The sequence below is a fragment of the Lynx rufus genome, unplaced genomic scaffold, assembly GCF_022079265.1.
Source record: "Lynx rufus isolate CCGP_SWC_20201006 ecotype Redwood Valley unplaced genomic scaffold, mLynRuf1.p SCAF_6, whole genome shotgun sequence".
In the NCBI taxonomy this organism is placed as follows: domain Eukaryota; kingdom Metazoa; phylum Chordata; class Mammalia; order Carnivora; family Felidae; genus Lynx; species Lynx rufus.
In genome coordinates, this window is record NW_025814878.1 from 24,939,799 (window position 1) to 24,963,015 (window position 23,217).

Consider the following 23,217-nt stretch of genomic DNA (forward strand, 5'->3'; position numbering starts at 1 on the left):
ATCAACATCCCCCACTAGAATGGTACATTTGTTACAACCGATAAATCTACAGTGACTCATTATTATCCCCCACAGTCCATAATGTACATTAGGATTCATTCTTTGTGTTATACACTCTATGGATTTTGACAAATGTATAACGACACGTATCGATCATTAGATTATCATACAGAGCCGTTTCACTGTCTTAAAATTCCTCTTTGCTCCACCTGTTCATTCCCTCTCCCCTCGGCCCCTGGCAACCACTGATCATTTTGACTGTCTCCACCACATTCCCTCTTCTACAGTGTTCTATGGTTGAAATCATACAGAATGAAGCCTTTTTATATGGCTTCTTCCACTTAGTGATTTTAGGGTTCCTTCATGTCTTGTCATGACTTGACAACCCTTGCTGCTTTTTAACAACATCTCCATTGGGAGATGGGTGTTGGGCCTTCCTGTTCCTCCTGAAAACTTCAGGTCTCAAGTCCCAACTCGTGGCAAAGGTCTTTCTTTCTTTCCATCTATCATCAATCTATTTTAGAATAAAAATTCAGAAATGAGAAGGCCATCATAGAAAGATGCACATCAGTGTGGCTATTTGAACTTAAAAATGAGTTTCAATATTTCCTGGTGGAAAATAAGTATTATTTGACTGTATGGTTTGACACTCAGGCCTATCGGGAAGTGTGACAGATGTTAGCCACAGTTTGAATCTTTATAGTTCTTTGCTTTTAATTAATACATCCAAAGAATATATATATATATATATATATATATATATATATATATAATGCAGTACCCTGGAAAATACAGACTTTGCAACTATTTAAATTTATGGTAAAACATTCAGATGTCAGCTTAAAAATGCATGAAGAGGTACAGAATTTCTCAAGAGTTTGTCAAATACTTTCATGGCGTACTTGAGCAAAAATGTTTGAGGGCCCACAAGCCAGAAGCAATTGAGTGAAGGAGTTACGTTGGCTTTTTATTTCTCACATTAGTTACTCTTCAGGACATCATTGCATGACAACTTAATATAGTCATTACCCAGAATAATCCAGAAAATTTTCCATCTAGTTCCTACCCTATGGTAACTCAGGCAGGGAAGTAAGTAATGCATATTAGAGCGGTGACTAAAGTAATATCTCTCTCAGACTATTCATCAAAAACTTCACTCACCATCTAATTCCCTAACCACTGAAAATTTGGCCATTCTTTAGATATCCAATTGCCCTCCATGGTGTTGAAATGTTTTGGCATGTAGAGAAGGAAAGAGAAAAAAAGCACCCGAGAGAATAAGGACAGAGAAAGTTCTATTTACTAGGGCTTGATGTTAATCTCTGTCCTGTTCCTCACCTGTCCCTTGACCTTGGACAAGACTCTTTCCTTGTCAGTCCTTTCCCAGAGGTGAGACAAGGGAAGAGTTGTATCTGCAGGGCGCACGGCATAGCATCCCCACATCAGGCTCGGCAGCCAAGGTGATTTGGAGGTAACTAATGTTTTTTGATAGTTTTCAAGATCAAAGACGGCATGAAGTTAATAATTCTACCATATAATAATGAACAGCTTCCTTTATAAACTAAAAGGAGTAGGTTGCAACATGGTTAATTACTTAATTATTTAAGGCCTCAATTTCTCTACTTGTCAAAAGGGAACACTGAACTTGACAACCTGAGGTCGCTTTTAGTCTCTACATGTTGGGTGATGTCATTATAAAGCTGAAGAGAAGAAATGGTCAGGTCTCAGCGTAATTACTCAGTAATGATTGTGCATCAGAACAGATCTCTCCTGAGCCCAAGAAAAGTTAGACTGTGGGTAGAATCTTCTAGAAAAGGTGCCAATCTCTTTGTCTTCTGGAAATAAATCAATAAAGGCCTCTGCTTCTGAAAGGTACTCACTCTTTGAACTAACATATTTGCTAATTCAATTTTATCATGTTTCTTAGACACCTAGATCTTCAAACCTGAGTTTCTTTTCTTTCATTCTCAAATGTCTGCTTAAGTGGTAGGGGACCATTGGGAAAAGAGAAAAGTACAGTTTCCATGAGATCCAATTATTATCCAATAAAGACCCTTGAGTAGGTTAGGTAGACTGTGGGGGTTGTGGAAAGATTCAAGATGAGTTGTGATAGGGTGGAGTTTTGAAGAGAAGCCAATCTCTGGTTGCTGGTGATTTTGGTGCTGGGGACAAGATCTGGCATGGGCAGTCCCCCTGCTGTCCTCCCCTCAAAATAGATGCATCCTAGGTCTTCCACTTTTTTCCAAGGACAGATAAAGATGCTGCTTGCACCTGTCTGGCAAAAGTTTCTAGAACAATAAGATGCAACTGTTTTCTTTCAGGCAATGAATGACATAAATACCATACAGTAATGAGACTGAAATGACAAAGTGTCTCAGAAGGTCTGGGCTACTCTGTGAGGCTCTGCAGTGGGGCAAAACTGGAGTTTGCCAGGAAGCTCTTCACTGTCACTTAGAAGTTTCCATGAGGATAGAGGTAGCCAGGAAAGAGATGGAAGGGCTGGAAACCGCCTCATCAATGTTCCTTTATTTTTTCTTTCTGGAGATATTTTTTAATGTTCCATTTGTTGTGAGCCATGCTGAAAATGATGACACTTTTATACCTTAAGGACTCCATTCGGGTTTCTTCCCAAAGTGAATACCCTTCCACACCCAGGGTAGCTTCAGGAAGAGTCTGTGACCCAGGTCCTGCCTCAAATCTCAGCACAAAACAGAATAAAGTACGAGTTGTGGAGGCAGCAAAAATGATATGAGCCTAAGGTGGGCATTTATGACTAAACATCAAAATGTCCCTACTAAATGGTATCCAGGATCTGGAAAACTGAAAAGATGGCTGTTGTATTTGATAAGAAGAAAGAAGTCTCGATCGGCAGTTTCAGTCTTTGAGATTCACAGAGAGCAAGGAAGGATGTTACAGTCCAAAGGAAGGCCAGGTCCAGGTGCAATGAATATAATCACACAGTTGGGAAACGTCTCTGGTTCGTCCACAGGAGCGCGTCGTTCATGGTTCTATCCCCATCGCTTTGCACTGGTTTATCACTGCTGTTTTAGTAAGCACACAAACATTTGTACGGATGGATAAATGAGTTTTTGAATGATTGCCCGTATTGCCTTCAGTCCAGGGCCCAAGGACACCTGGGAAGGCATAGATGCAGCAGGAACAAACAGCTAATTGGACCCACAGAAACCACAAGGTTGACAAAGCACAACTCCCATCACTGGTGGGGTGCTCTCTCAATCTCCCCAGCCCTTGCAGCGGAAACCCACTCTTCCCTCTATCTATCAGTAGGGGGCAGCAGAGAGAAGCAAATTCAGGTTCCAGCCTCCTGCGAGCAAAGCCACCCCACTCCCACCAATATCTCAACGCAGATTTTCCAAGCTGTGTCCTCCTACAAGGTAATGTTTGTTTTGTTTTGTTTTGTTTTGTTTTGTGGCAAAATTAAATATCTAAAATTAAGGACGTTGGGAGAAATCTACATTAAAGTGGTTTGGTGTCTACACTGAAAACATTTCTTAGAGTTTTGGTGTCCTAAGAGTAGCATACCATGCAGACAATTTCTCAAACTTTCTGGAAAATGAAAGGGCCCCCTCGTTTTTTTAATTTCTCAGAACATCTATTCGCATCTGAAGATGCGACACCAGAACTCTGTAGAGGACGAATTAGGAAGCGCTGTCCTAGCAAATTCGTACTGTCTTGAGCAGAGGTTGATTCTCTCGGCTTTAAAGATAAGAGAACATTTATTGGGTGACAGGGAGGAAAGGACGACAGTGTTGCCCCTTGCCATTTCATAGAGTAAATTATCTCAAGAGGGAGCTTGAAAAATGTAGATACACCTTCAAACCTTTCTACGTGGCACTTTCCTGTCTCACCTTCTCTCCTGGGAAGGTAGGCCAGACCCCAGATTTTCATCTGAAAGTTAAAGATCTAACCAGGGGCCTCCAGTTGGGTACATGGCTCTGGGAAATGTTGAGTCAGGGCATGCCGTTGTAAAGGCTGGAGATACGTGGACTTTTCTGGCTTATCACCACTGTATCCATTGCCAGTCTACTGTCATATGCTGTTTCTGTCCTTTTTAGAAACGGAGTGCATGATTTGGATGGATAAACAAACAGATTCTCTTTTACACTTACTGTTGCTATTGCATCGGCGAATAAATTCTATTTATATGGCACCCGAACGGTTTTAAAAGTGCTTTCAAATACTTTATCTGATTTTATCGTAACTGAAATCCCTTTAAAGAGTTTATGTTAGGAATTTTGGACTCTGCACAACATTAGCCACAAGTGAGTCTGTTGCTTGGTTTTGGGGTGGTTTATAAGAACGAAGGGAGAAAATACTGAGAACAAAGCCTTGGGAAGGATCAGGAAAGTTCTAGAGAAATGGGTAGTAGGAACTAATGGATGGTCTTTTCGGAGTTCTGCCATTGAGAATGACTGACTGCTCCATTCAGGTATAGTCCCTTGTGTCACCTTGGAAGACTTCCATTCCAAAGACAGAACATCTAATTGTCATGGCGGGCAGGTCCAAGTTCACCCCTTGGCTAAGGGTGGTGTGCACTCGTTGGCAGGTCCCAAAAGAAAATTTCAAGAATATTGCCAACAGAAGTGAGCTTAGCTGCTTGGTAAAAAAAAATTACCAGCTTTAGGCAAAGCAAGTATATGTGTCCCTATCTTCAAGATAAGGAAACTGAGCCTAGAGGGATGATTCGAACTGGCCAAAGTTGTGTGCATAATAAACAAAAAATCCAACATTAGAATCTATATTACCTTACTCTTGAACCGGTATTTTTTCTATTATTGCCCTATATTTCTATGGAGTCCCTTGGATGCAAATAACAGCTATGACTTACTGAGGATCACTGAGGTCAGATACTGTTCTAAATACTTTCTGTATATTAATTCATTTCATCCTTGTAGGAATCCTATGAGATGGGTGCTATTATTATCCCATTTTAGAGATGAGAAAACTCAGTCTCGGTTCCCAGACTCTTGCAACCAGCTCTGGATGTCAGTTCTGTGCATCTGTATGGGGATAGGTATGATGGGGAGGGGGTGCTATTTTCTCTGGCTCTTTGGGGAGTGTGTGCTGCCCTGTGAGTTCAGACAGATGTGACATTTTCCAGAGACAGCATTCCAGCATCGATAGCTTCCTGGAGAATGCAGTTATGGGGGCAGTTACCGTCTGAATTTGGGCAATACATTCTTGAACTCACGGCTTTGTTTGCTGGCCTTAGATACAGGAGCTCAGCTGATAAGTCAGCTCTGTATCATTCTGGGAGTCATTTCTGAGTGCTTGGAATCTGATCTTTCAGGCCTTCTAATGATTTTATAAGCATTCATTTCCCTGTGTTAAGTTCCTTCCTGCTTAAACTTCCTGCACTGAACTCTGACTGATATGACCAGTCTCTAACTTAATTCAGAGAGAGAAGATGTGAAAGAGGGGATCCTGGCCCATCCTGTCTGCTCCCTGGGCGAAAAAAAGAATTCTATTCCTGGTTTAGTTAGTCGTGCTGGGGTAGGATTAGAGCAACCACGGTGAGGAGTGAGACGAGACCTTCTGAGAGGGGATCCAGTCAAAGAGGCACTGATTGGCTGGCCCACTGTAGAGTCTGAGATGGGAGGAGACTTCAGAGTTCAAGTCCAGCAGGGCCAGGAGACGGGTCTGGAGATCCCAGCTTGAGCCAGACTGTGCAGGGCATCTCAAGTCTCATTAAGAAACTTAGACCAATCCTAAGAACAGAGGAAGCTGGCGAAAGGTTTAAAATACCTGGAATCCATTTAAGGGTCTTGATGTTAGGAAAAAAATCTTCCTGGCTGCAGTTTGGAAATGGCCTCCAGGAGCAAGAACACAGTCAGGGGGGCTCGTTAGAGGCTGCTGCAGCTGCCCACAGGGCCAGCGGTCAGGTAGCCTAGATTCAGGGAGCAGCAGTGGAGAAGGGGAGAAGGGAAGGGATCTGAGAGATGTTTAGTAAGCATGCTCATCTGGAGAGAACTCTATTTACCAAACATATTCGTGCTTCTTGATCTAAGTTTTGTGGGGCCTGAAGGTTTTAAAAATTTGAGGGCTCCTACTTTTAAGAAATAAGAATACAAAATGGGGCACCTGGGTGCCTCAGTCATTTAAGTGTCCAACTCTTGATTTTGGTGCAGGTCATGACCTCACTGTCCATGGGATCAAGCCCCACATCGGGCTCTGCTCTCACAGCTCAGAGACTGCTCGGGATTCTGTCTCTCCCTCTCTGTATCTTCCCCCCACTTGTGTTCTCTCTCTCTCTCTCTCTCAAAATAAATAAACCTTAAAATAAATACATAAATAAAAATAAAATAAGAATTCAAAATTACATATGAACGCGAATATTTATTTAGCTAAATTCCAAATATAGTAAAACTTTGGTGTGTACACATAATTCATTCTAGAAACATGCTTATAATCCAAAGCACTTGTATATCAAAGCGAATTTCAGGAACCTTTGGCTCAGTTGTGATCATGTGACGTTCAACATCACGTACTACTCGTATCGCAAGACGTTGTTCATTTAGCAAGTTAAAATTTATCAGACATGTTTGCTCGTCTTGTGGAACGCTACTCACAGAACAAGTTACTCGCTATCCCAGGTTTTACTGTACTGAAAAGCTGCCACTGTTACAAACATCACACAATCCAAGAATCGCCTAATACATCTGACAGTACTTTTTTCTCCCTCTCCTCTCCGTACACATGTTTTTGGTGACGTTATTTTCTACAGAGAGAATCAAAAGAATCCAGTGTGTCCCCTAGCATGGCCATCCTCCACAGTCCACACACGTCTTGCGCTGAGAGCCATAGGACAGGTTCATGTTGAGAGGCAGTCTCCAGCTCTGTCCCTTCCATCCATGAGTGACAATGTGGAATATGCGTGACATGGGAAAATTCCCGGAAGTCCTTCTTTTACAAAGAGAGCTAACAAGAGCTTAACTATATACACCAAAGCTCCTGGGAGCCATCTAACTGAAACTCAAACCAAATATTTTTCCAAATTAACTGCCCCTAAGCTGGATCCCAAATATTCGAGGGCCACCATGTCACCTGACGCAAAGAAAATGTGACAGAGAGGATGTCAGAGTCATGGTGCAAAGAGTTCGTTAGTCTTCACTCGTTGCAGGTAAATATTTTACTTTTGACCTACCTCTGCACAAATGAAAAAGGATCCATTGCAAGACCGTGTAAGAGTACTGAGGAAGATTTAAAAATTAGAAATAATTTATTAGGAACAATAGCTGACGGAATGAAGAAAGGCGCTCATTTGTATAGCCAAGCGGGAAAAAAGCGGATGAAGGCCAGACAAATCAAAAAGGAAATTTAAAGGAAGACTATAATTTGAACAGCCTTCTTAGTTGCTCAGATACATCTTTGTGCAAATTAGAAAAAGCTGCCCCTTCCTCATGATATTTTTTTAAAGCGTATTTATTTATTTTGAGAGAGCACGAGCACGTGAGCATGGGAACGGCAGAGAGAGAGAGAGAGGGAGAGGGAGAGAGAGAATCCCAAGCAGGTTCCATGCTCTTAAGGCAGGGCCTGACGCGGGGCTCGATCATGACCTGATGGTGACCTGAGCCGATATCAAGAGTAAGATGCCCAACCAACTGAGTCGCCCAGACGCACCCCCCCCCACCGTGACATTTTCAAGTATCAATTTCTGGAAAATTTGTTTTACGATTAAACAAAGCCAACCTGTGCTGTGAATGGGAATGGTCCGCCTATTGTGCAATGTCTAAATTGCACAATAATATATAGTAGCCCTAAATCTGAAGAACGGTTCTTTAGATGTATACTTTATTATATATTATATATTATATATTATATATTATATATTATATATTATATATTATATGTTATATATTATATATTGTATATATATTGTATATGTATATACATGTATATCTATTATACAATGTTATCACAACATTAAGAGAACATTTCTTCTGAAAATACTTTTTACACATGATTTACACATGATTAGGACTGGTCTAAATTTCTTAACGTGGCCTAAGATTACCATTCCAACATTGTCAGTTACTTTCAATTTTTACAAGTTCCTTTCTAATCTCCACCGCTATGCACATACGTGTTTAAAAATTATTAGAGGGGCGCCTGGGTGGCGCAGTCGGTTAAGCGTCCGACTTCAGCCAGGTCACGATCTCGCGGTCTGTGAGTTCGAGCCCCGCGTCAGGCTCTGGGCTGATGGCTCAGAGCCTGGAGCCTGTTTCCGATTCTGTGTCTCCTTCTCTCTCTGCCCCTCCCCCATTCATGCTCTGTCTCTCTCTGTCCCAAAAATAAATAAACGTTGAAAAAAAAAAATTTAAAAATTATTAGAATGGTAATCGGCATGCAATTTTCTACTCTGATTTTCTCATTCACAATAACAAAATAACAGTTTTTATTGCTATACTGTCCTTAATGATTTTATTGCTAAACTGTCTTAATGGTTTATCATTTTCTACCCAGAAAATATAGTATAATAAATTCAACCGTGCTTCTCTTATAATGTGAGGAACTTGAATCCATAGGTAATGATTGGTAAGATTCTACATATAAGAAAAAAGTTATACTGAAAACTTTTAGAGAAAAAAGTTATTTAGGTAGTATAAACAGGTAATATAATAACTATCTTTCCAAAAAATCGTACCAAGCTGAGTAGTTGATTGGACCAGGGCTAAGGAAGAGCTGACTTTGTATCTGGGTAATTTTTTTCTAAAGATCATATTTCCCCATTTGTGCTTACACTGTAATGAACCATTTTAGGATTAAAAAACTCCAGAGGTACATCGCACATAAACATAGTGCCGTAGGATACACTGGGGAGAAGCAACGGGGTGTAGTGGAAAACATGTGGGTTTTGGAATCAAATGGACTTGGACCGCTGTGCTTTGAAATTTTATGTTCCACAAAAAGACCTGTACAAGAATGTTCATAACAGCTTTATTTATAACAGCTCAAACTGGAAACAGTCCAGGTACACATCAGTAGGAAAATGGATAAATAAGCCGTGTCATCGTCACCCATGGAATCCTATTCAGCAATAACAGAATGAACATAATACACATGAAATGAACAGAATGAACAGAATACACATAAAAAACATGGGTGAATCTCAAAATTCCGCTCAGCGAAACAAGCCTTCTACGAGAGTACATACTTTATGATTCCATGGTATGAAAAGCCAGAACCAGCAAAGGTAACCCATGTGAGAAAAACCCACAGCACTGGTTGTTTCCAGAGGCTGAAATGGGAATTTACTCAGAAGAGATAACAAAGAACTTTCTGGGATGATGGGCATGTTCTGTAACTTAACAGAGCTTTGGACTGTGCACATGAAATCACGTCATGGTACCCTTAGGATTTGTGCACTTTGTTGTATGTAAAATGTCTCAAAGGGGGAAAAAAAAGAACTAAAACAAATACATATTGAACTCTAGGGAATGATACACATCCCAAAGTATTTCAACTTACTTTGAAATTCATAAATACTGGGGCGCCTGGGTGGCTCAGTCGGTTAAGCATCCGACTTGGGCTCAGGTCATGATCTTGAGATTCGCAAGTTTGAGCCCTACATCAGTCTCTCTGCTGTCAGCTCTGAACCTGCTTTGGATCCTCTGTTTCCCTCTCTCTGCCCCTCTCCTGCTTGTGCGAGCATACACAGGCTCGCTCTGTCTCAAAAACAAACATTTAAAAAAAAATTCATGAAAACTAGGATGGATCGATGGATGGATAGAGGGATGGATATACGAGTCCAAGAGCAAGCACGTTGTAAAATGTTGACTAGAGAATCTAGGTTTTCCTGTGTTATTGCAAATTTTCATGATAAAACATTGCAAAGTACTTTTTGATCTTGGGCATGCTCATAAACTTCTCAAGTTCAACTTCCGCAAATGGGGGTCATAGTATTTACTTCACAAAGTTGTGATGTTAGAAAAAAAAACTCACCACAAAAATAGGCCTGGAATATAGGAGACATTCCGTGCCTGGCAATGTTTCCGGCCTTGTCTCAGGTCCCCTCTTACCTATCTTGCCAATTTATCAGCCATGATATGTCTTTTAGGATTCCACAGCATGATCTACAAGCAGGGGGTCTAAAACGGTGTGTGGCATAATTATTGGGGTTATAAGGAACAAACTGTGTGCTGTCTGCTAAGATCTATTTCTTGGGGGTGGGGAACAGCTTTTTTTTTTTTTTTAATTTTTTTTTTTTCAACGTTTATTTATTTTTGGGACAGAGAGAGACAGAGCATGAACGGGGGAGGGGCAGAGAGAGAGGGAGACACAGAATCAGAAACAGGCTCCAGGCTCTGAGCCATCAGCCCAGAGCCTGACGCGGGGCTCGAACTCACAGACCGCGAGATCGTGACCTGGCTGAAGTCGGACGCTTAACCGACTGCGCCACCCAGGCGCCCCGGGGAACAGCTTTTAAGGATAGCAGTGGCTCCAACTCCATGGAAGAGGGACAGAAAGCCGATGGTGACCCTTGCTCCAAAGATATTAACGGAAGTGAGAGAGGAAGGCCAGAGTGTTACAGGCAATCATCAAATGGGTTTTGATACATAAAAACTAAACAGGTCTTCAGCTCACTAAAAGCTTCATTTGTGAGCACTCGCTTATTTCAGATATACTGATCAAGGATTTATACAGCATGGCTGGTATTGTGCCAGGACCTGGGGGGACAGAGATGGACGAGGGCACACCCAGACGTAGGTACGTGTTCTCTCGGAGTCTGCATTCGAACAGTGCTAGCATTGGCTGCATTTACAGGGTCAGCCTGCTAGCCAGAGAATATTTACTGAATACTCACTTGGAATACCATAATGAACGAAAGAAACATGCTCCATACTCTCGTAGAGCTTGCTATCTAGCAGAAAAGGCGAAGTTGATCAATCTACACCAAGAAATACATTATAAATTATAAATGTGCAAACTATGATGAAGGAATACAGGTTACTTCAGGAAACTTAGGCAGAAGAATAGTCCCCTGTAGCCCAGGTGAAAGGAATCTCCTCCCTTTTCTCGGAGTTAAGAGAGTGAGGCGAGCACAGGACAGACCGGGATAGCCACGGCTCACATCAGGACAACAACGGAATGAGAAACAGAATTAGTTCTACCAGGAGGCGAGGTAGTCAGTCACATTGTTTGCTCATTCCTTTTGGTTTCTTGTTGGATTATGCCTTAGGAATTCCAGTAGAGTTTGACCGTAGAAAGTAAAGCGAGAATTGCTTTTAACCAGACTTAAAGAATTCTAGAATTAAGTTTGTCTTCTCTCTGATCAAAGACTACAGCAAACACCCTGACACTTTCACGATGCCCACAAGCCGCTGGAGGAGAGACAGGAGGCAGGGCCCGGGATCATTAAACAAGGCGATTACGCGATTGACCAAGTGCAAGAATATGTCCTCCCCTCCACCACTCCCCGCCAATTGAGGTCACTGGTTCTGAGCAGAAAAGGGAGAAGCAAGGGCACGCGGGTGGCGGCTCAGTCGGTTAAGTATCTGACTTTGGCTCAGGTCATGATCTCACAGCTGGTGAGTTTGAGCCCCGCCTCGGGCTCTGTGCTGACAGCTTGGAGCCTGGAGCTTGCTTCGGACTCTGTGTCTCCCTCTCTCTCTGCTCCTCTCCCATTCATGCTGCGTCTCTCCCTCTTTCTCAAAAATAAATAAACATTAAAAAAAAAAACTTTTAAAGGTAGAAGCAAAGAGAATATGGAGAGCTGATGAGAGATGTATGTGTGTCACAGATAAAAAGTACAGCTCTTACAATCATAACACCTTCTGGGAACAAATTAAAACTAAAGCATCATCGCACTACGCATCCTTCGGTGGGGACAAGCTGATCCGGGGGTCTATTCACCTCTGAACCAGGAGGGGGCTGGGCGATATCTGGAGAGCTTCAGCAGGGTCAGCATACATATGACAGGTGCACGGTAAATACTAGTCGAGTTCCTACAGGTTTGTTTCCATTCGCTATGTGATTCCTGGACAGATAAGACAAATATAAAGCGATCTGGTGATGAGCGAAGGAAAGATACACATGATAAGTTACTTCACAGTTGTGTTATGATCCAGCCGAGGCGGCGAAAGTGAGTCCAGAGTGGTTCAGCTTCTGCCGACAGCACTGATCGGCCTCTCCGTCCAGGGAAGTGACTAGGTCAAAAAGGCATGTTTCACGGCCTCTTCCTAAAATCAAGAAAGGCTGATGAGGGAAGGAAGCCAAGAAAGTCAGAGAAGGAAAGGCTGGGAAATTCGGATGTAGGAGTACATTAGGCTGCCTGGCTTTGCAGTCTCAGCCCCGCCACTAAAGTAGCTGTGACACTTGAGGCAACTTTCTCAGCGTCCATTGCCTCTTCTGTAACACGGGTACCTGCCTCACAAGTTGTTGTTGCTGTTGTCGTTTCTCAAAAGAATCATCTCCAAAGAAAAGAATCATCTGAGTTAATACCCGCGGCACAATTGCTGGCACATAAGTGCTCCGTAAATTTTTGTTTTCACGCCTAATGATTTTCTAAAACGATCCCAATTTCCTAAGATTTTTCGCGAAACACGACTTGCTGAAACATACAGCCGAAGGTAAAACATCACAACTCTGTAAGACCTTTTTATCTAAATAATATTCACCAATCGGGGGGCAAAATCTTCTTCTCACTCCCTGATTTTGTTTCCGAGTCTATGGCCACCACACTCACACAATGGGTCATCGGTCTGACGTCTCTGAATTGGAAACACCCTCCTCCCACAAGCAGGCAATCACACAACCTGACGAAGATTGGGGTTGGGGGGGGGGGGTTGGTTCCTCTCATAAAGACAACTATGCATAAATAAACTGGATTACTTTGCGATCATCCCAGGGTATAAAAAGTCGAAAGAATCTATGCCGTATGAGTTCATGCACGCTTGGTCTCGGGCCTGGATCCGTCTGACGGGCCTTGTGGAGGAAGAGTGCATACCACACTCACCCAGAGCAAAATCAGGCCGAAACAGCAAAGCTGTCTTATGCTTTGTTTAAATGGTGAGTATCACGACTCTTGGAGTAACAGCCTTGCTGAAAAACTGCCACACTTTTCCTTCTGGTATGTCTTTGCATAAATTGTCCCCCTCTCTGCAAGATTAAGTGATACCATCTGTGAACATTCTGGGCCGTCCCTCTCAGCTTCCCTTTAAATCTGCAGGTTTCTCTTCTCTGCCTCTTTTCAAAGGTGCGGGGCATACAAGAGCTCCCCACCCCCCCATCCCAGCTTGTGGCCAAACCCTGAGCGCCCCGGCCTTTTAACCCCTTGCTTCCAACTCCGCATCTGAAGGCAAAAACAATCCTCGGAGACACGGCCCTCCCACTGCCTCTGATAGGCTGCTTGCAAATAGCAACAGCCTGTGTCACCGAAAAGGGCAAAGCCTTCGGAAATAGAAACAAAGTTGGTTACAAATCACATTGGCTTTGCCCGAAGTTTCTTTTTTTTTTTTCCACCCTTCTTTAAGCATGCTACCATGGGGACAGTGACCGCCGCTGTCACGGGGGGCAGCCAGGGTGGTTCGGGGCCGCGGGAGCGGCTGTAACTTCTCCGCGACCATGGTACCTGTTGAAAACAGAGAGGGCCCCGCTCTGCTGAACCCGAAGGGGACAGCGGCCGAGACAGACGGCAGCGGCGCGGCCAGCGGCAGCCGGCATCCTCCCGGGGCCAGAGGTAAAGTGAGGCACCGACCGGCTGGAGGAGCAAGCTGTGCTCGGGTCTCGCTCGCGCTCGCGCGCGCGCGCGCGCGTGTGTGTGTGTGTGTGTGTGTGTGCGCGCGCGCGTGTGTGTGTGTACACGTGAGCGTGCACGGTGCGTGGAGAGAAGGGAACGGGAGGAGGAGAGGCAAGGAGGAGCTGTAACGTGGAGATTGAAGTCCCACTGCTGGCACGATGGGTCCGTGGACTGTGTTGACATAATGTGTAACTCTTTTTCATTTGGGGAAGAGTGACTGGCAAGGGAGTCACATGTGTAAACACACACACACACACACACACACACACACACATACACGCGCGCGCGCACACACTTTTTCATTGATTGCCACAAATGGGCAATCTGTAACGAGGGAACATGGAGAACCACCATGTTTTAAGTCAGTATTTTAAGTAGGCTCTGGAAAATTGTTAGTTACGTAATCAATGAACACCAACTTTCTTTTTTAACTTCCCAGCCTCTAGTTGGTAATGCATTTGAGCATTTGAGCCTTAGGGAAGCCTGAAACCTGTGCTCCGTTTGCTCCTGCCTAACTGTCAAACTGGCCTTTCAAACTGAGGGTCCTTGAATCCTTTTTCCTTCTGGAGGCGAAACTGGAAAAAGTTTTAATTCATTCCAGTTATCTTTGCTACAGCAAATGCTTTCCTTCACTTCCACATTTACAGTTCCCACAAACGCACTGCAAGCTCTTGGCTAGCCTTTCCTACTCTGTTACTTGGTTCCCAAAGGAATGGAAACTAATCGTAATAGGAAATTAAATCGAACACAGATAATTGTCTCTCTGAAGCTTTCCTCAGCTCTGTGCCCCTTCACCATGCCTACCATAGATTCCCAGGCCGTTTATGGGAACGGCCAATGTGAAAATGGCCAGTTTTCATGAACAATCCAGAACACTAACTGATTCAAAAGGCACGTGCCTCTCACCTTGCAGTGGATCTATCAAATCACGTTTGCGTCATGGGTCTGTCTGATCTTGGACTTGAATCTACGACCCCTCTGACGGAGGCATGGATTGGCTCTTCCACAATGAGAGGCTGTCATTCTTCCCTGCCCTGTTCCCCCTCAGCTTCCTCCTACTTCCCCGCTTCTGGTCAAGAATGAGTACCTGAGGGGCGCCTGGGTGGCGCAGTCGGTTAAGCGTCCGACTTCAGCCAGGTCACGATCTCGCGGTGCGTGAGTTCGAGCCCCGCGTCGGGCTCTGGGCTGATGGCTCAGAGCCTGGAGCCTGCTTCCGATTCTGTGTCTCCCTCTCTCTCTGCCCCTCCCTCGTTCATGCTCTGTCTCTCTCTGTCCCAAAAATAAATAAACGTTGAAAAAAAAAAAAAAAAAAGAATGAGTACCTGAGGTCATCCTTCAGGACGGCCTCTCCCTCGCTTAAGCAGAACTACCCCTTTCTCCAAGGGTGTTCTCTGGCTCCCACGTCTCCAAGCAGGCCAGGGAAGCTTGTATTTGAGGGTAAAGGAAAGAGTTGCAATGTTCTCTCCGAGTTCCTGAAAGACTGAACCGCCGAGCTTGCTCAGTTGGCCATGTCAACAAAAGGGTTCGCTAAACAGCCCGTGAGAACGTCACAAAGAGGATGAAAAGAAACTTTGTCCTGAAGGGGCCTCCACGGCAACAATTAAAAATATGGACTATTTAATTCTGATATGGCTTTGAAAGCACCACGTACTCTTAATAGGTTAAATTGCGCAAGGTCACGGTCATCCTGAAGGAAGGTCACAGGTGTTAGGGTTTGGAAAGGCACAAGATTCAACCGACAATGCAACTGTGTTCCAAAGAAATGATAAAATGAATAAACACGGTAAATTATTTTTTAACTTAATTGTAAATGAACCTTTATTACGTAGAAAAGAAAGGAAGCCTAAACGTCTCCCCCAAATCTTAAATGAATAAAGCTTTGATTTGTGCTAGAGTTTATATTTAGATGGATACAAACATTTTAGATTTATTAGTACAAATTTTCGTAAGTTGTCTCAGACGCGTCGTGGTATCCAAGGCAATTATGTGTATGGACTTGTACCTACGGAAGGCATAGTGCAGGCTCGCTGTACGATTTGGGATTATACTGTAGTCTGTTTTATGAAAATGTTGAGGTTTTAATGAAATGATGTGTGTCGAATCGTTCTTTTGACCTCTTTGTACATTCCCATAGTTTCATCCAGGAAATCCAGAGTATTTACGTATGCTCAATAATTACCATCCTAGTCCTGCATTTGAAGATACAAGTTTTTCTGTATTCCTAGATGGGGAAATTAAAGCACAAAGACGAATGAGTCATACAACCCAGGACAAAGTAATTAGATCATGTGAGATACTGAGAAACAAATCCACACAAAAATTTCCAGACTCCATGTTAGCGCCTCCTAACGCTCTTACGCCCAATAAAAGTGTTGGCAGATCTCACCCGGGGAACCTCCTCTGAAACTGGAAAGAAGTCTTTGTTCCAGTGACTACAAGCTAACGAACTTAAGTCCATTTTCAATCAGTTACAACATAAAGCGTGTATGTTTTTAGTAATTTTTTTTTTTAGTATTCACGGGCATGTTATAACTGACCTTATAGGCAGCGTTAAGCTCAATTCGTAATCCTGGTGCCTAGAGCCGACCACTGTGTAGGTGATATTAGAAAAGCATAGTGCTACAACATCTCACACAAGTGAGAGAGGATGTGTGGTTGGCCCAGGTTCTCGCAGGGCTGGTGCAAAACTCACCCTGAGGTCTCTGGCCTGGGGAGCTGGATGCCTGTTCCTCTGTCTCAGCAGATGGGTCTTCCAGACTCTTCCAATTTCATGTTTCTTTTTTTTTTTTAATGTTTATTTGTTTTTGAAGGGGAGAGAGAGAGAGAGAGACAGAGCATGAGTGGGGAAGCAGAGAGAGAGGGAGACACAGAATCCGAAGCAGGTGCCAGGCTCCAATCTGTCAGCACAGAGCCCGATGCGGGACTCGAGCTCACAAGCTGTGAGATCATGACCCGAGCCGAAGTCTGACACTTAACCGACTGAGCCAGCCAGGCGCCCCTCCAATTTCGTGTTTCAGATCAGGCTAAGAGGAGTTTCCTTGAGGCCCTTTTTACCCCACCAGCACCTGCCCAAAGGATCAGAGACCAAGAACAATATTCACTGTATGAGTGCAAGTTCTCAAGCAATGGAGCCCCGGCTGCCCGATGCACTGGAACCCAGATCAGTATAACTGGCTGGACTCACTGGCCCAGTTGAAGGGGCTGGGCTTCGTCCCCCCTGAGACCCTTCTAAATCCAAAATGCCGCAGGCTGAGATTTAAGAAATGTACACTTGGGCTAATCAGATGAGTATCCAAAGGCAGTTGTTTTCAAACTTGTTTAAAGCTGTGAAACTCCTTTCGACAAAGGAAAAGCCGAAGTAGGTGGTCAGCATGTAAGAGAGGTAATCATGGCACCTCTTTAGTGGAAACGGGGGTGAAGAAAAGGAAGAGCCTGAGGTGGGCTGCTCCCTGATCCCTTCCCATCTCCTGTAGTCCTGAGCTGGGTCCTGGGTGGGACCACATTAGCAAACCACAGGTCTGTCACTACTCTGGTCATGCAGGCAATGTTTTTGAGGGTGGGGCATTTTTACTATGCTCCTACTGAGTCTTGGGTTCCCAGGGTTAGCCTGAACCAGGCCCCCGTAAACTCAGTCAGGCCCAGCTCTCTCAGGCTTCCTTGGGCAGCCCCATGGACAGTCTACCTGTAAGAGAGTTGAGCAGACTTTAGAAGGAACCTTGTCCCCAGGGAAGAGCAAGTCAGGCCAATCAACTCGACCTCTTAACAGAGCCTTGGTTGTGAGAAGGGCAAGTCTAACAGCAAACCAGTCATTTTGGGAAGACCCAGGTCTTAGCCATTAGCATTTTCCCAGGCTTTCCCTACATTGAAAAGTGGCAAAACCTGTGACACAGATTATTGTGCTTTAAAAACACAGGCATTTAACAAATTGATGACTGATAACAATAAAAAAAACTATTCTATACAGCTTGATATTGCCAAGGAAATGGCAGGACTGATAGACATGTGAATCTCTGAGAGACTGTCGACTCTTTTGTCTGGAAATAAGAACAGATTTAAAGATGATTATCTCCCTTTTCACTTCGGTCAGCTTATCTCTATGACTGTACATTTAACCTCACTTGGAAATCACATCAAAAGCCTCAGTTTGAGGCTCCTTGTGACTGTGAGGGCCAGGCAAATGGCTTCTCTGAGATCTAGGGAGAGAGAAGGCTCTGAGCCAACATGGCGGAAGCTGTTTCACCACACACTCCCGGTAGTGTTGGGCTCACACAGCCAGGGCTCTTGTTTCCCTTTGAAATGGCTGTGCCCTAGAGAGGGCAGAGAGGTTGCTGCTTCCCCAGGCTACCCCCTGGCTGCCACCACAGCTTCGGACAGGCACTGGAGGGAGCCTGCAGGAGGCAGGGCCTGGCAGACATGGATGAAGCCTTCAAGCGCTGCGACTGACCCGGAGGACTGAAATCAGTCAGCAGACACATGGTGCCTGAGCTGGTTTTACAGCTAATGCCTCTTCTGCTGGGTCAGTGCCCCATCCCCGTTGTGAAATATTTGTAATATCACCCACAGTCTGGTCGGATTGCTCGCAGGAGCTGAGGCCTCTGAGATCCCAGGAACATGCCTAGTGGTAGTCCTTAACTTCTACTGTTTGTGAATTTTCAAGGGGGTACTTTTTGGTGGGCTAAATCTTATGTGAGCAGGTAAAAAAACCAGACAGACAAACAAACGAAAACAAAACCAAAAACACCTCAAAATAAACCCACCCGGTAGCTGCCCGAGGAAAACTCCAATTTAAATGTGTAAATCCAAGGGGAGTCAGCCAATCTGAAAATGCAATGTTTAATTGCCGTAGATAGGTGGGACTGTCTTCTCGTTCAATAATAGTTGTTGAGTCTGGTTTTGTAGGTAGCGTTTTCTCAGTAGCAGGAACCAAGTAATAATTAGCCTCAGGGTTTAAAAAGTTCTGAGAGCTCCCAGTTGCCCCCCGCCCCCTGTTAGTGTGCAATTAGTTTCTGCTTCTCAGCAAAACACCTACTGACTCAGACTGTGAGCCAGAACTCGTTGTAGAAGATTCTTAAATTGAGCAGAGTTGGGTTTCCTAGTTCAATGGTTTCCTCGGGCACAGTCTTCCCCAAGAAGATGAGTTATTGAATAAAATAGAGAATAAAAGCCATGTAAAAAGATACCAAGATACGGTGAGAAAGGGGGGGAAGGTTAGAATGGGCTTCATTTCAAGGGGCTGTTTGACCAAATACCAAATAAGGATAATTTCTCATCCCGTCTTCCCTCAGAAGGTACCTAATCTCCGTTAAAGGCAAAGGACTTGAAATCACCCCAGATAGTTCCCAGCTGAAACTTAGAGTCAGCTATATAACCTTTACAGTAAATCATAAAATCATACATGTTCTTTAAAATTTAATTTTGTTTTCTTTTGGCTCATTGGTACCGTTTTGCTTCCTATGTCACAGCACTGCTAATCCCATAGGATCCTAAAAATTAATTAATTAAAAATTAAAAAAAAGAAAACCAAAAAAACCCCACACACACAACACAGCACACTCATTTATACATTTGCTAAATGGCTATACTTCAGTGATATACTAATTTTTCTATACAATTGAGGTATAGGAGTAATAATAAAACTAAAATAATTTATTACATCCTTTTAATTTCAGTAGGTTTCATTCTTTTCGAACAATCCCTTACTTTATATTGTTCTGCCAAAATACCAGGGAGAAAAATGCAGTCCTTTGTTTGACTTACAGGAGTATTTTTTTCCTTGAGTAAATCAAGTGTAATTCACCTTTAAGCTGTTAAATTGTGCTCCCCTTGGAAGTAATTGTTTCTCCGGAACACTCATGACTCAGGTCTGCCTGGCACAGTTAGGCAGACTCTGGGGCTGTTGGCTACGTCCATATAATTTTCTCCAAAATTTGTTCTACATGCACCTGCTTCCATACTTTGTGGAAGTTGGTGCTGGGAGCAGTGTGCAATGTTAATTTAGAAACCAGCCCGAAATGGCATCTCAGCCTCAGAGGTGCAAGACTTTTTTTTTTTTTTAATGTTTATTTATTTTTGAGACAGGTGGGGGAGGAGAAGAGAGAGGGAGACAAGATCTGAAGTGGTCTCCATGCTGAAAGCAGACAGCCTGATGCGGGGCTCGAACTCACAAACTGGAGATCATAACCCGAGCTGAAGTTAGAGGCTTAACTGACTGAGCCACCCAGGTGCCCCAGCAAGACTTTTAAGGACAGAGAAATAAATTGTGATTAAGATCAGTTTGTGGTGAGAGAGCATTCCCAAGCTAATAAAATGTTTCAATTCCATTGGGAAACAAGATTGTTGAAACCCCAGGCAAACTCAGGGGAAGAATTTTTCATGGTATAAACCCAATTATGTAGGTACTACCAAAAACAAAGGAATTCAAGAATTTATGAAAAGGCATAATTGTTATGCTGGAAACAAGGTATCATTTTACTTCCTTTGCTATCAGTAAGAGAGACTGTTTCAAAGGTTTGTTTCCGTGTCATGGAGATTTTACCCCACTGATCCAGACGACACAAATTTCTGTTGAATGATTATTGTGGGTCAGATGTTTCTATTACTATTATTCCTTCTTATCTTTACAATAACGCAATGAGGTACTACTATCCCCAGTTCACAGATAAGGAAACTGAGGCCAGGAGAACCAAATGCTTACTACCATGCCCAACACATTCTTCTGCCTCATTAATCCTCATAACAACTTTATGAAGTAGGTAATATTAATATCTCTATGTTAGGAATGAGGACACAGAGGAACAGAAAGGTTAAGGGACATGTCACAATCTAGCTGGTAACTAATCAGGCACTCTGATTCCTGACTGTACCTTCACCTTAAGCCCGGGTACCTCCTGGAGAGAACCAAAGGGACTCACTCCAGGTAGCATGGATAATATCAGAGTGTCAGTATCCTATGATCCAATCCACGGTTTTACCCACTTGACCCGTAATACCATCCAGCACCCATGTCTCTACTCCCTGCTCTGTTCTGTTTTCTGATCTTTGATTTGGGGTACCTGTTAAACTCGTTTCAGAACTTTATTGCATTCGATTTTAGCTAGCTCCCTGATTTTCCATGCAACACGTCTTTTGCTATAAGGTTATAAGCTCCTGGATAAAAAAACACATTCTTGTACATTTGTCAGAGCTCTGAGAGGATCGCAAGCACTGTGGGCTTGGAAAATACCGTTCCTAAGAGGTAGGAGCTATGCCTTTTCCATCAGGGATCACGTGCACGTGGGACAAATACCACCATCTTGAGCTACCAAATCCAGATGCATCCTGGGAAATCTCTCAACACAGTGCTCATAAAGACCATCCTGCTGACTGCACTGTTCATCCAGATGAGCATGTTACCATCTGTGCCCAACATGGTGCTGGCGCATAGTACATGCTGAGCTGTTAAATGAGCAAATGAATTAAGCATTTGTTCCGCTAAACTAAAGAACATGGGAATTCAGCAGTACATATTGAGCACTTACTCCGTGCTGGATACTTCAGAGTGAAAAGCAATATGTAGGACATTATCCGTGTCTGTAGATTTTACCAGATTTTACCAGAATCGAAATAATTATAAGATGATCGTTTAGCAAACGTGCTACAGCCGGATCCAGGGTGACTAAGAGACATGCATGCAATGCCGATACATATTACCAACTGGTGGAGAGAGACACGAGTTCAGGAAACCCAGGATGGAGGAGGTGGCCGGGGATATAATGCCATACTAATGCCCATGGAGCAGCTCAGCCAGGTTTTGATGGATTCTGGAAGATAGTAGAGTGAAGTTGAGTCAAGAAGGTATATGAGGTCAGTGCATTTACGGAGAGCATTATAAGCAGAGAAAATAGCTTGCGTACAAATTTTGAGAAGACAAAATGGCACATTCAGGGACCTCCAGCTATTTCTGTGTGACGAGAGCACAGAGTTCAAAGAAGGGTGGACGGCAGAGGACGACAAAGAAATCTGAAGATGTAAGCAGGGACCATATCACAAAACCTTTGTGTGCTAAGTACCATGAGAGGAAGCATTCTTAGGAAGAGACCATTATCAGTTTAGAGAAACCAAGCAAGTTTCTGAAAATGATGGTAGTGGGGACAGAATTAGAGAGTTCGAGAAAACCTTATCTGCATGTCAAAGTCCTCCAGCTTCATGGGGCCACCATTATTTTAATATTTAAATAAACACAGTTCCAGCCCCCATGAGGCTAAGTCCACATGTTTTCTTACTCTCTGCCCTCGCTGTGCACACACAGAATACCTGAGGAGCCTTGCTGTTCTTCTGATCAACTTCCTGTCTCCACTGGATTCTTAACCTTCACTTCCTACAATTAGTCTTTTTCTCTTATCTTTGCTTTGATCCATGTGCAGATCATGGCCCTTTTTCCTTCACACTCTCAAATCCCATTCATATAAGCTCTTTGTGGATCATTACTACGATTTGCAGACAGCTATCATCCAAATAAATGTTTGGTGAGCCCTTTTTTTTTTTTAATTTTTTTTTTCAACGTTTATTTATTTTTGGGACAGAGAGAGACAGAGCATGAACAGGGGAGGGGCAGAGAGAGAGGGAGACACAGAATCGGAAACGGGCTCCAGGCTCTGAGCCATCAGCCCAGAGCCCGAGCGGGGCTCGAACTCACGGACCGCGAGATCGTGACCTGGCTGAAGTCGGACGCTTAACCGACTGCGCCACCCAGGCGCCCCTGGTGAGCCCATTTTTAAAATTATCCTGTCAAATCTACCATAGGGAATTTCTTGTAAACCAACTTTCCTAAAATCTGTAGGCCTGTGGCCCTTTTGTCCCCTTATCCCCGTCCTCTCCCCGACAACTTGATAACCTGTCTGGACCTTTTCTTCCATTTCTCCATTTTTCTTCAATTTCTTCCATTTCTGGGCATTCTTGGCCAGTCTTTCTTGAATTCTCTCTGTCATACACACACACACACACACACATCCACACACAGGTCAAAATTCTTCCCTTATGTTATATAAAACATCTCGGCCTTTTTTTTTTTTTCTCTCTCTCTTTCTTTCCCATAGTCCACTTGTATATTATCAACTTGCCCCATGCACTTCTCCCTTAACATCCAGGTGACCATGCAGGTATTTATTTTTAGTAAATAAAGTGCATTTCCTAAGAGCTTTACATCCACAGCCTTTACAATATTATTTGTTCTCTTCCCATTGTATTTTCCCAATTTAAAATGTTTAAATGCACTAGGATGATTCTCAGTCATTTTCAAGTATGTAGACCCCTTTAACAACTCCTTAAACAACTTTAGATCCTCACATAATAGTTTCTGCCATCTTATATTTATTGATTAGAAAATATAGACTGACAGGGGGCGCCTGGGTGGCTCAGTCGGTTAAGCTTCTAACTTCAGCTCAGGTCCTGATCTCACGGTCTGTGAGTTCGAGCCCCCT

The 23,217-nt window shown here is 43.5% G+C and overlaps 1 protein-coding gene across 1 annotated transcript in view; it reads left to right on the plus strand.

The window, feature by feature from the left end:
* The first annotated feature begins 13,562 nt into the window (after positions 1-13,562).
* The window catches only part of SLC2A12 (solute carrier family 2 member 12), a 59,441-nt gene continuing 49,786 nt past the window's right edge, over positions 13,563-23,217 (plus strand). Inside the window, 1 exon segment of the mRNA XM_047101564.1 lies at positions 13,563-13,699. Coding sequence (XP_046957520.1) covers positions 13,585-13,699 — 115 coding nt within the window. The 5' untranslated portion in view covers positions 13,563-13,584.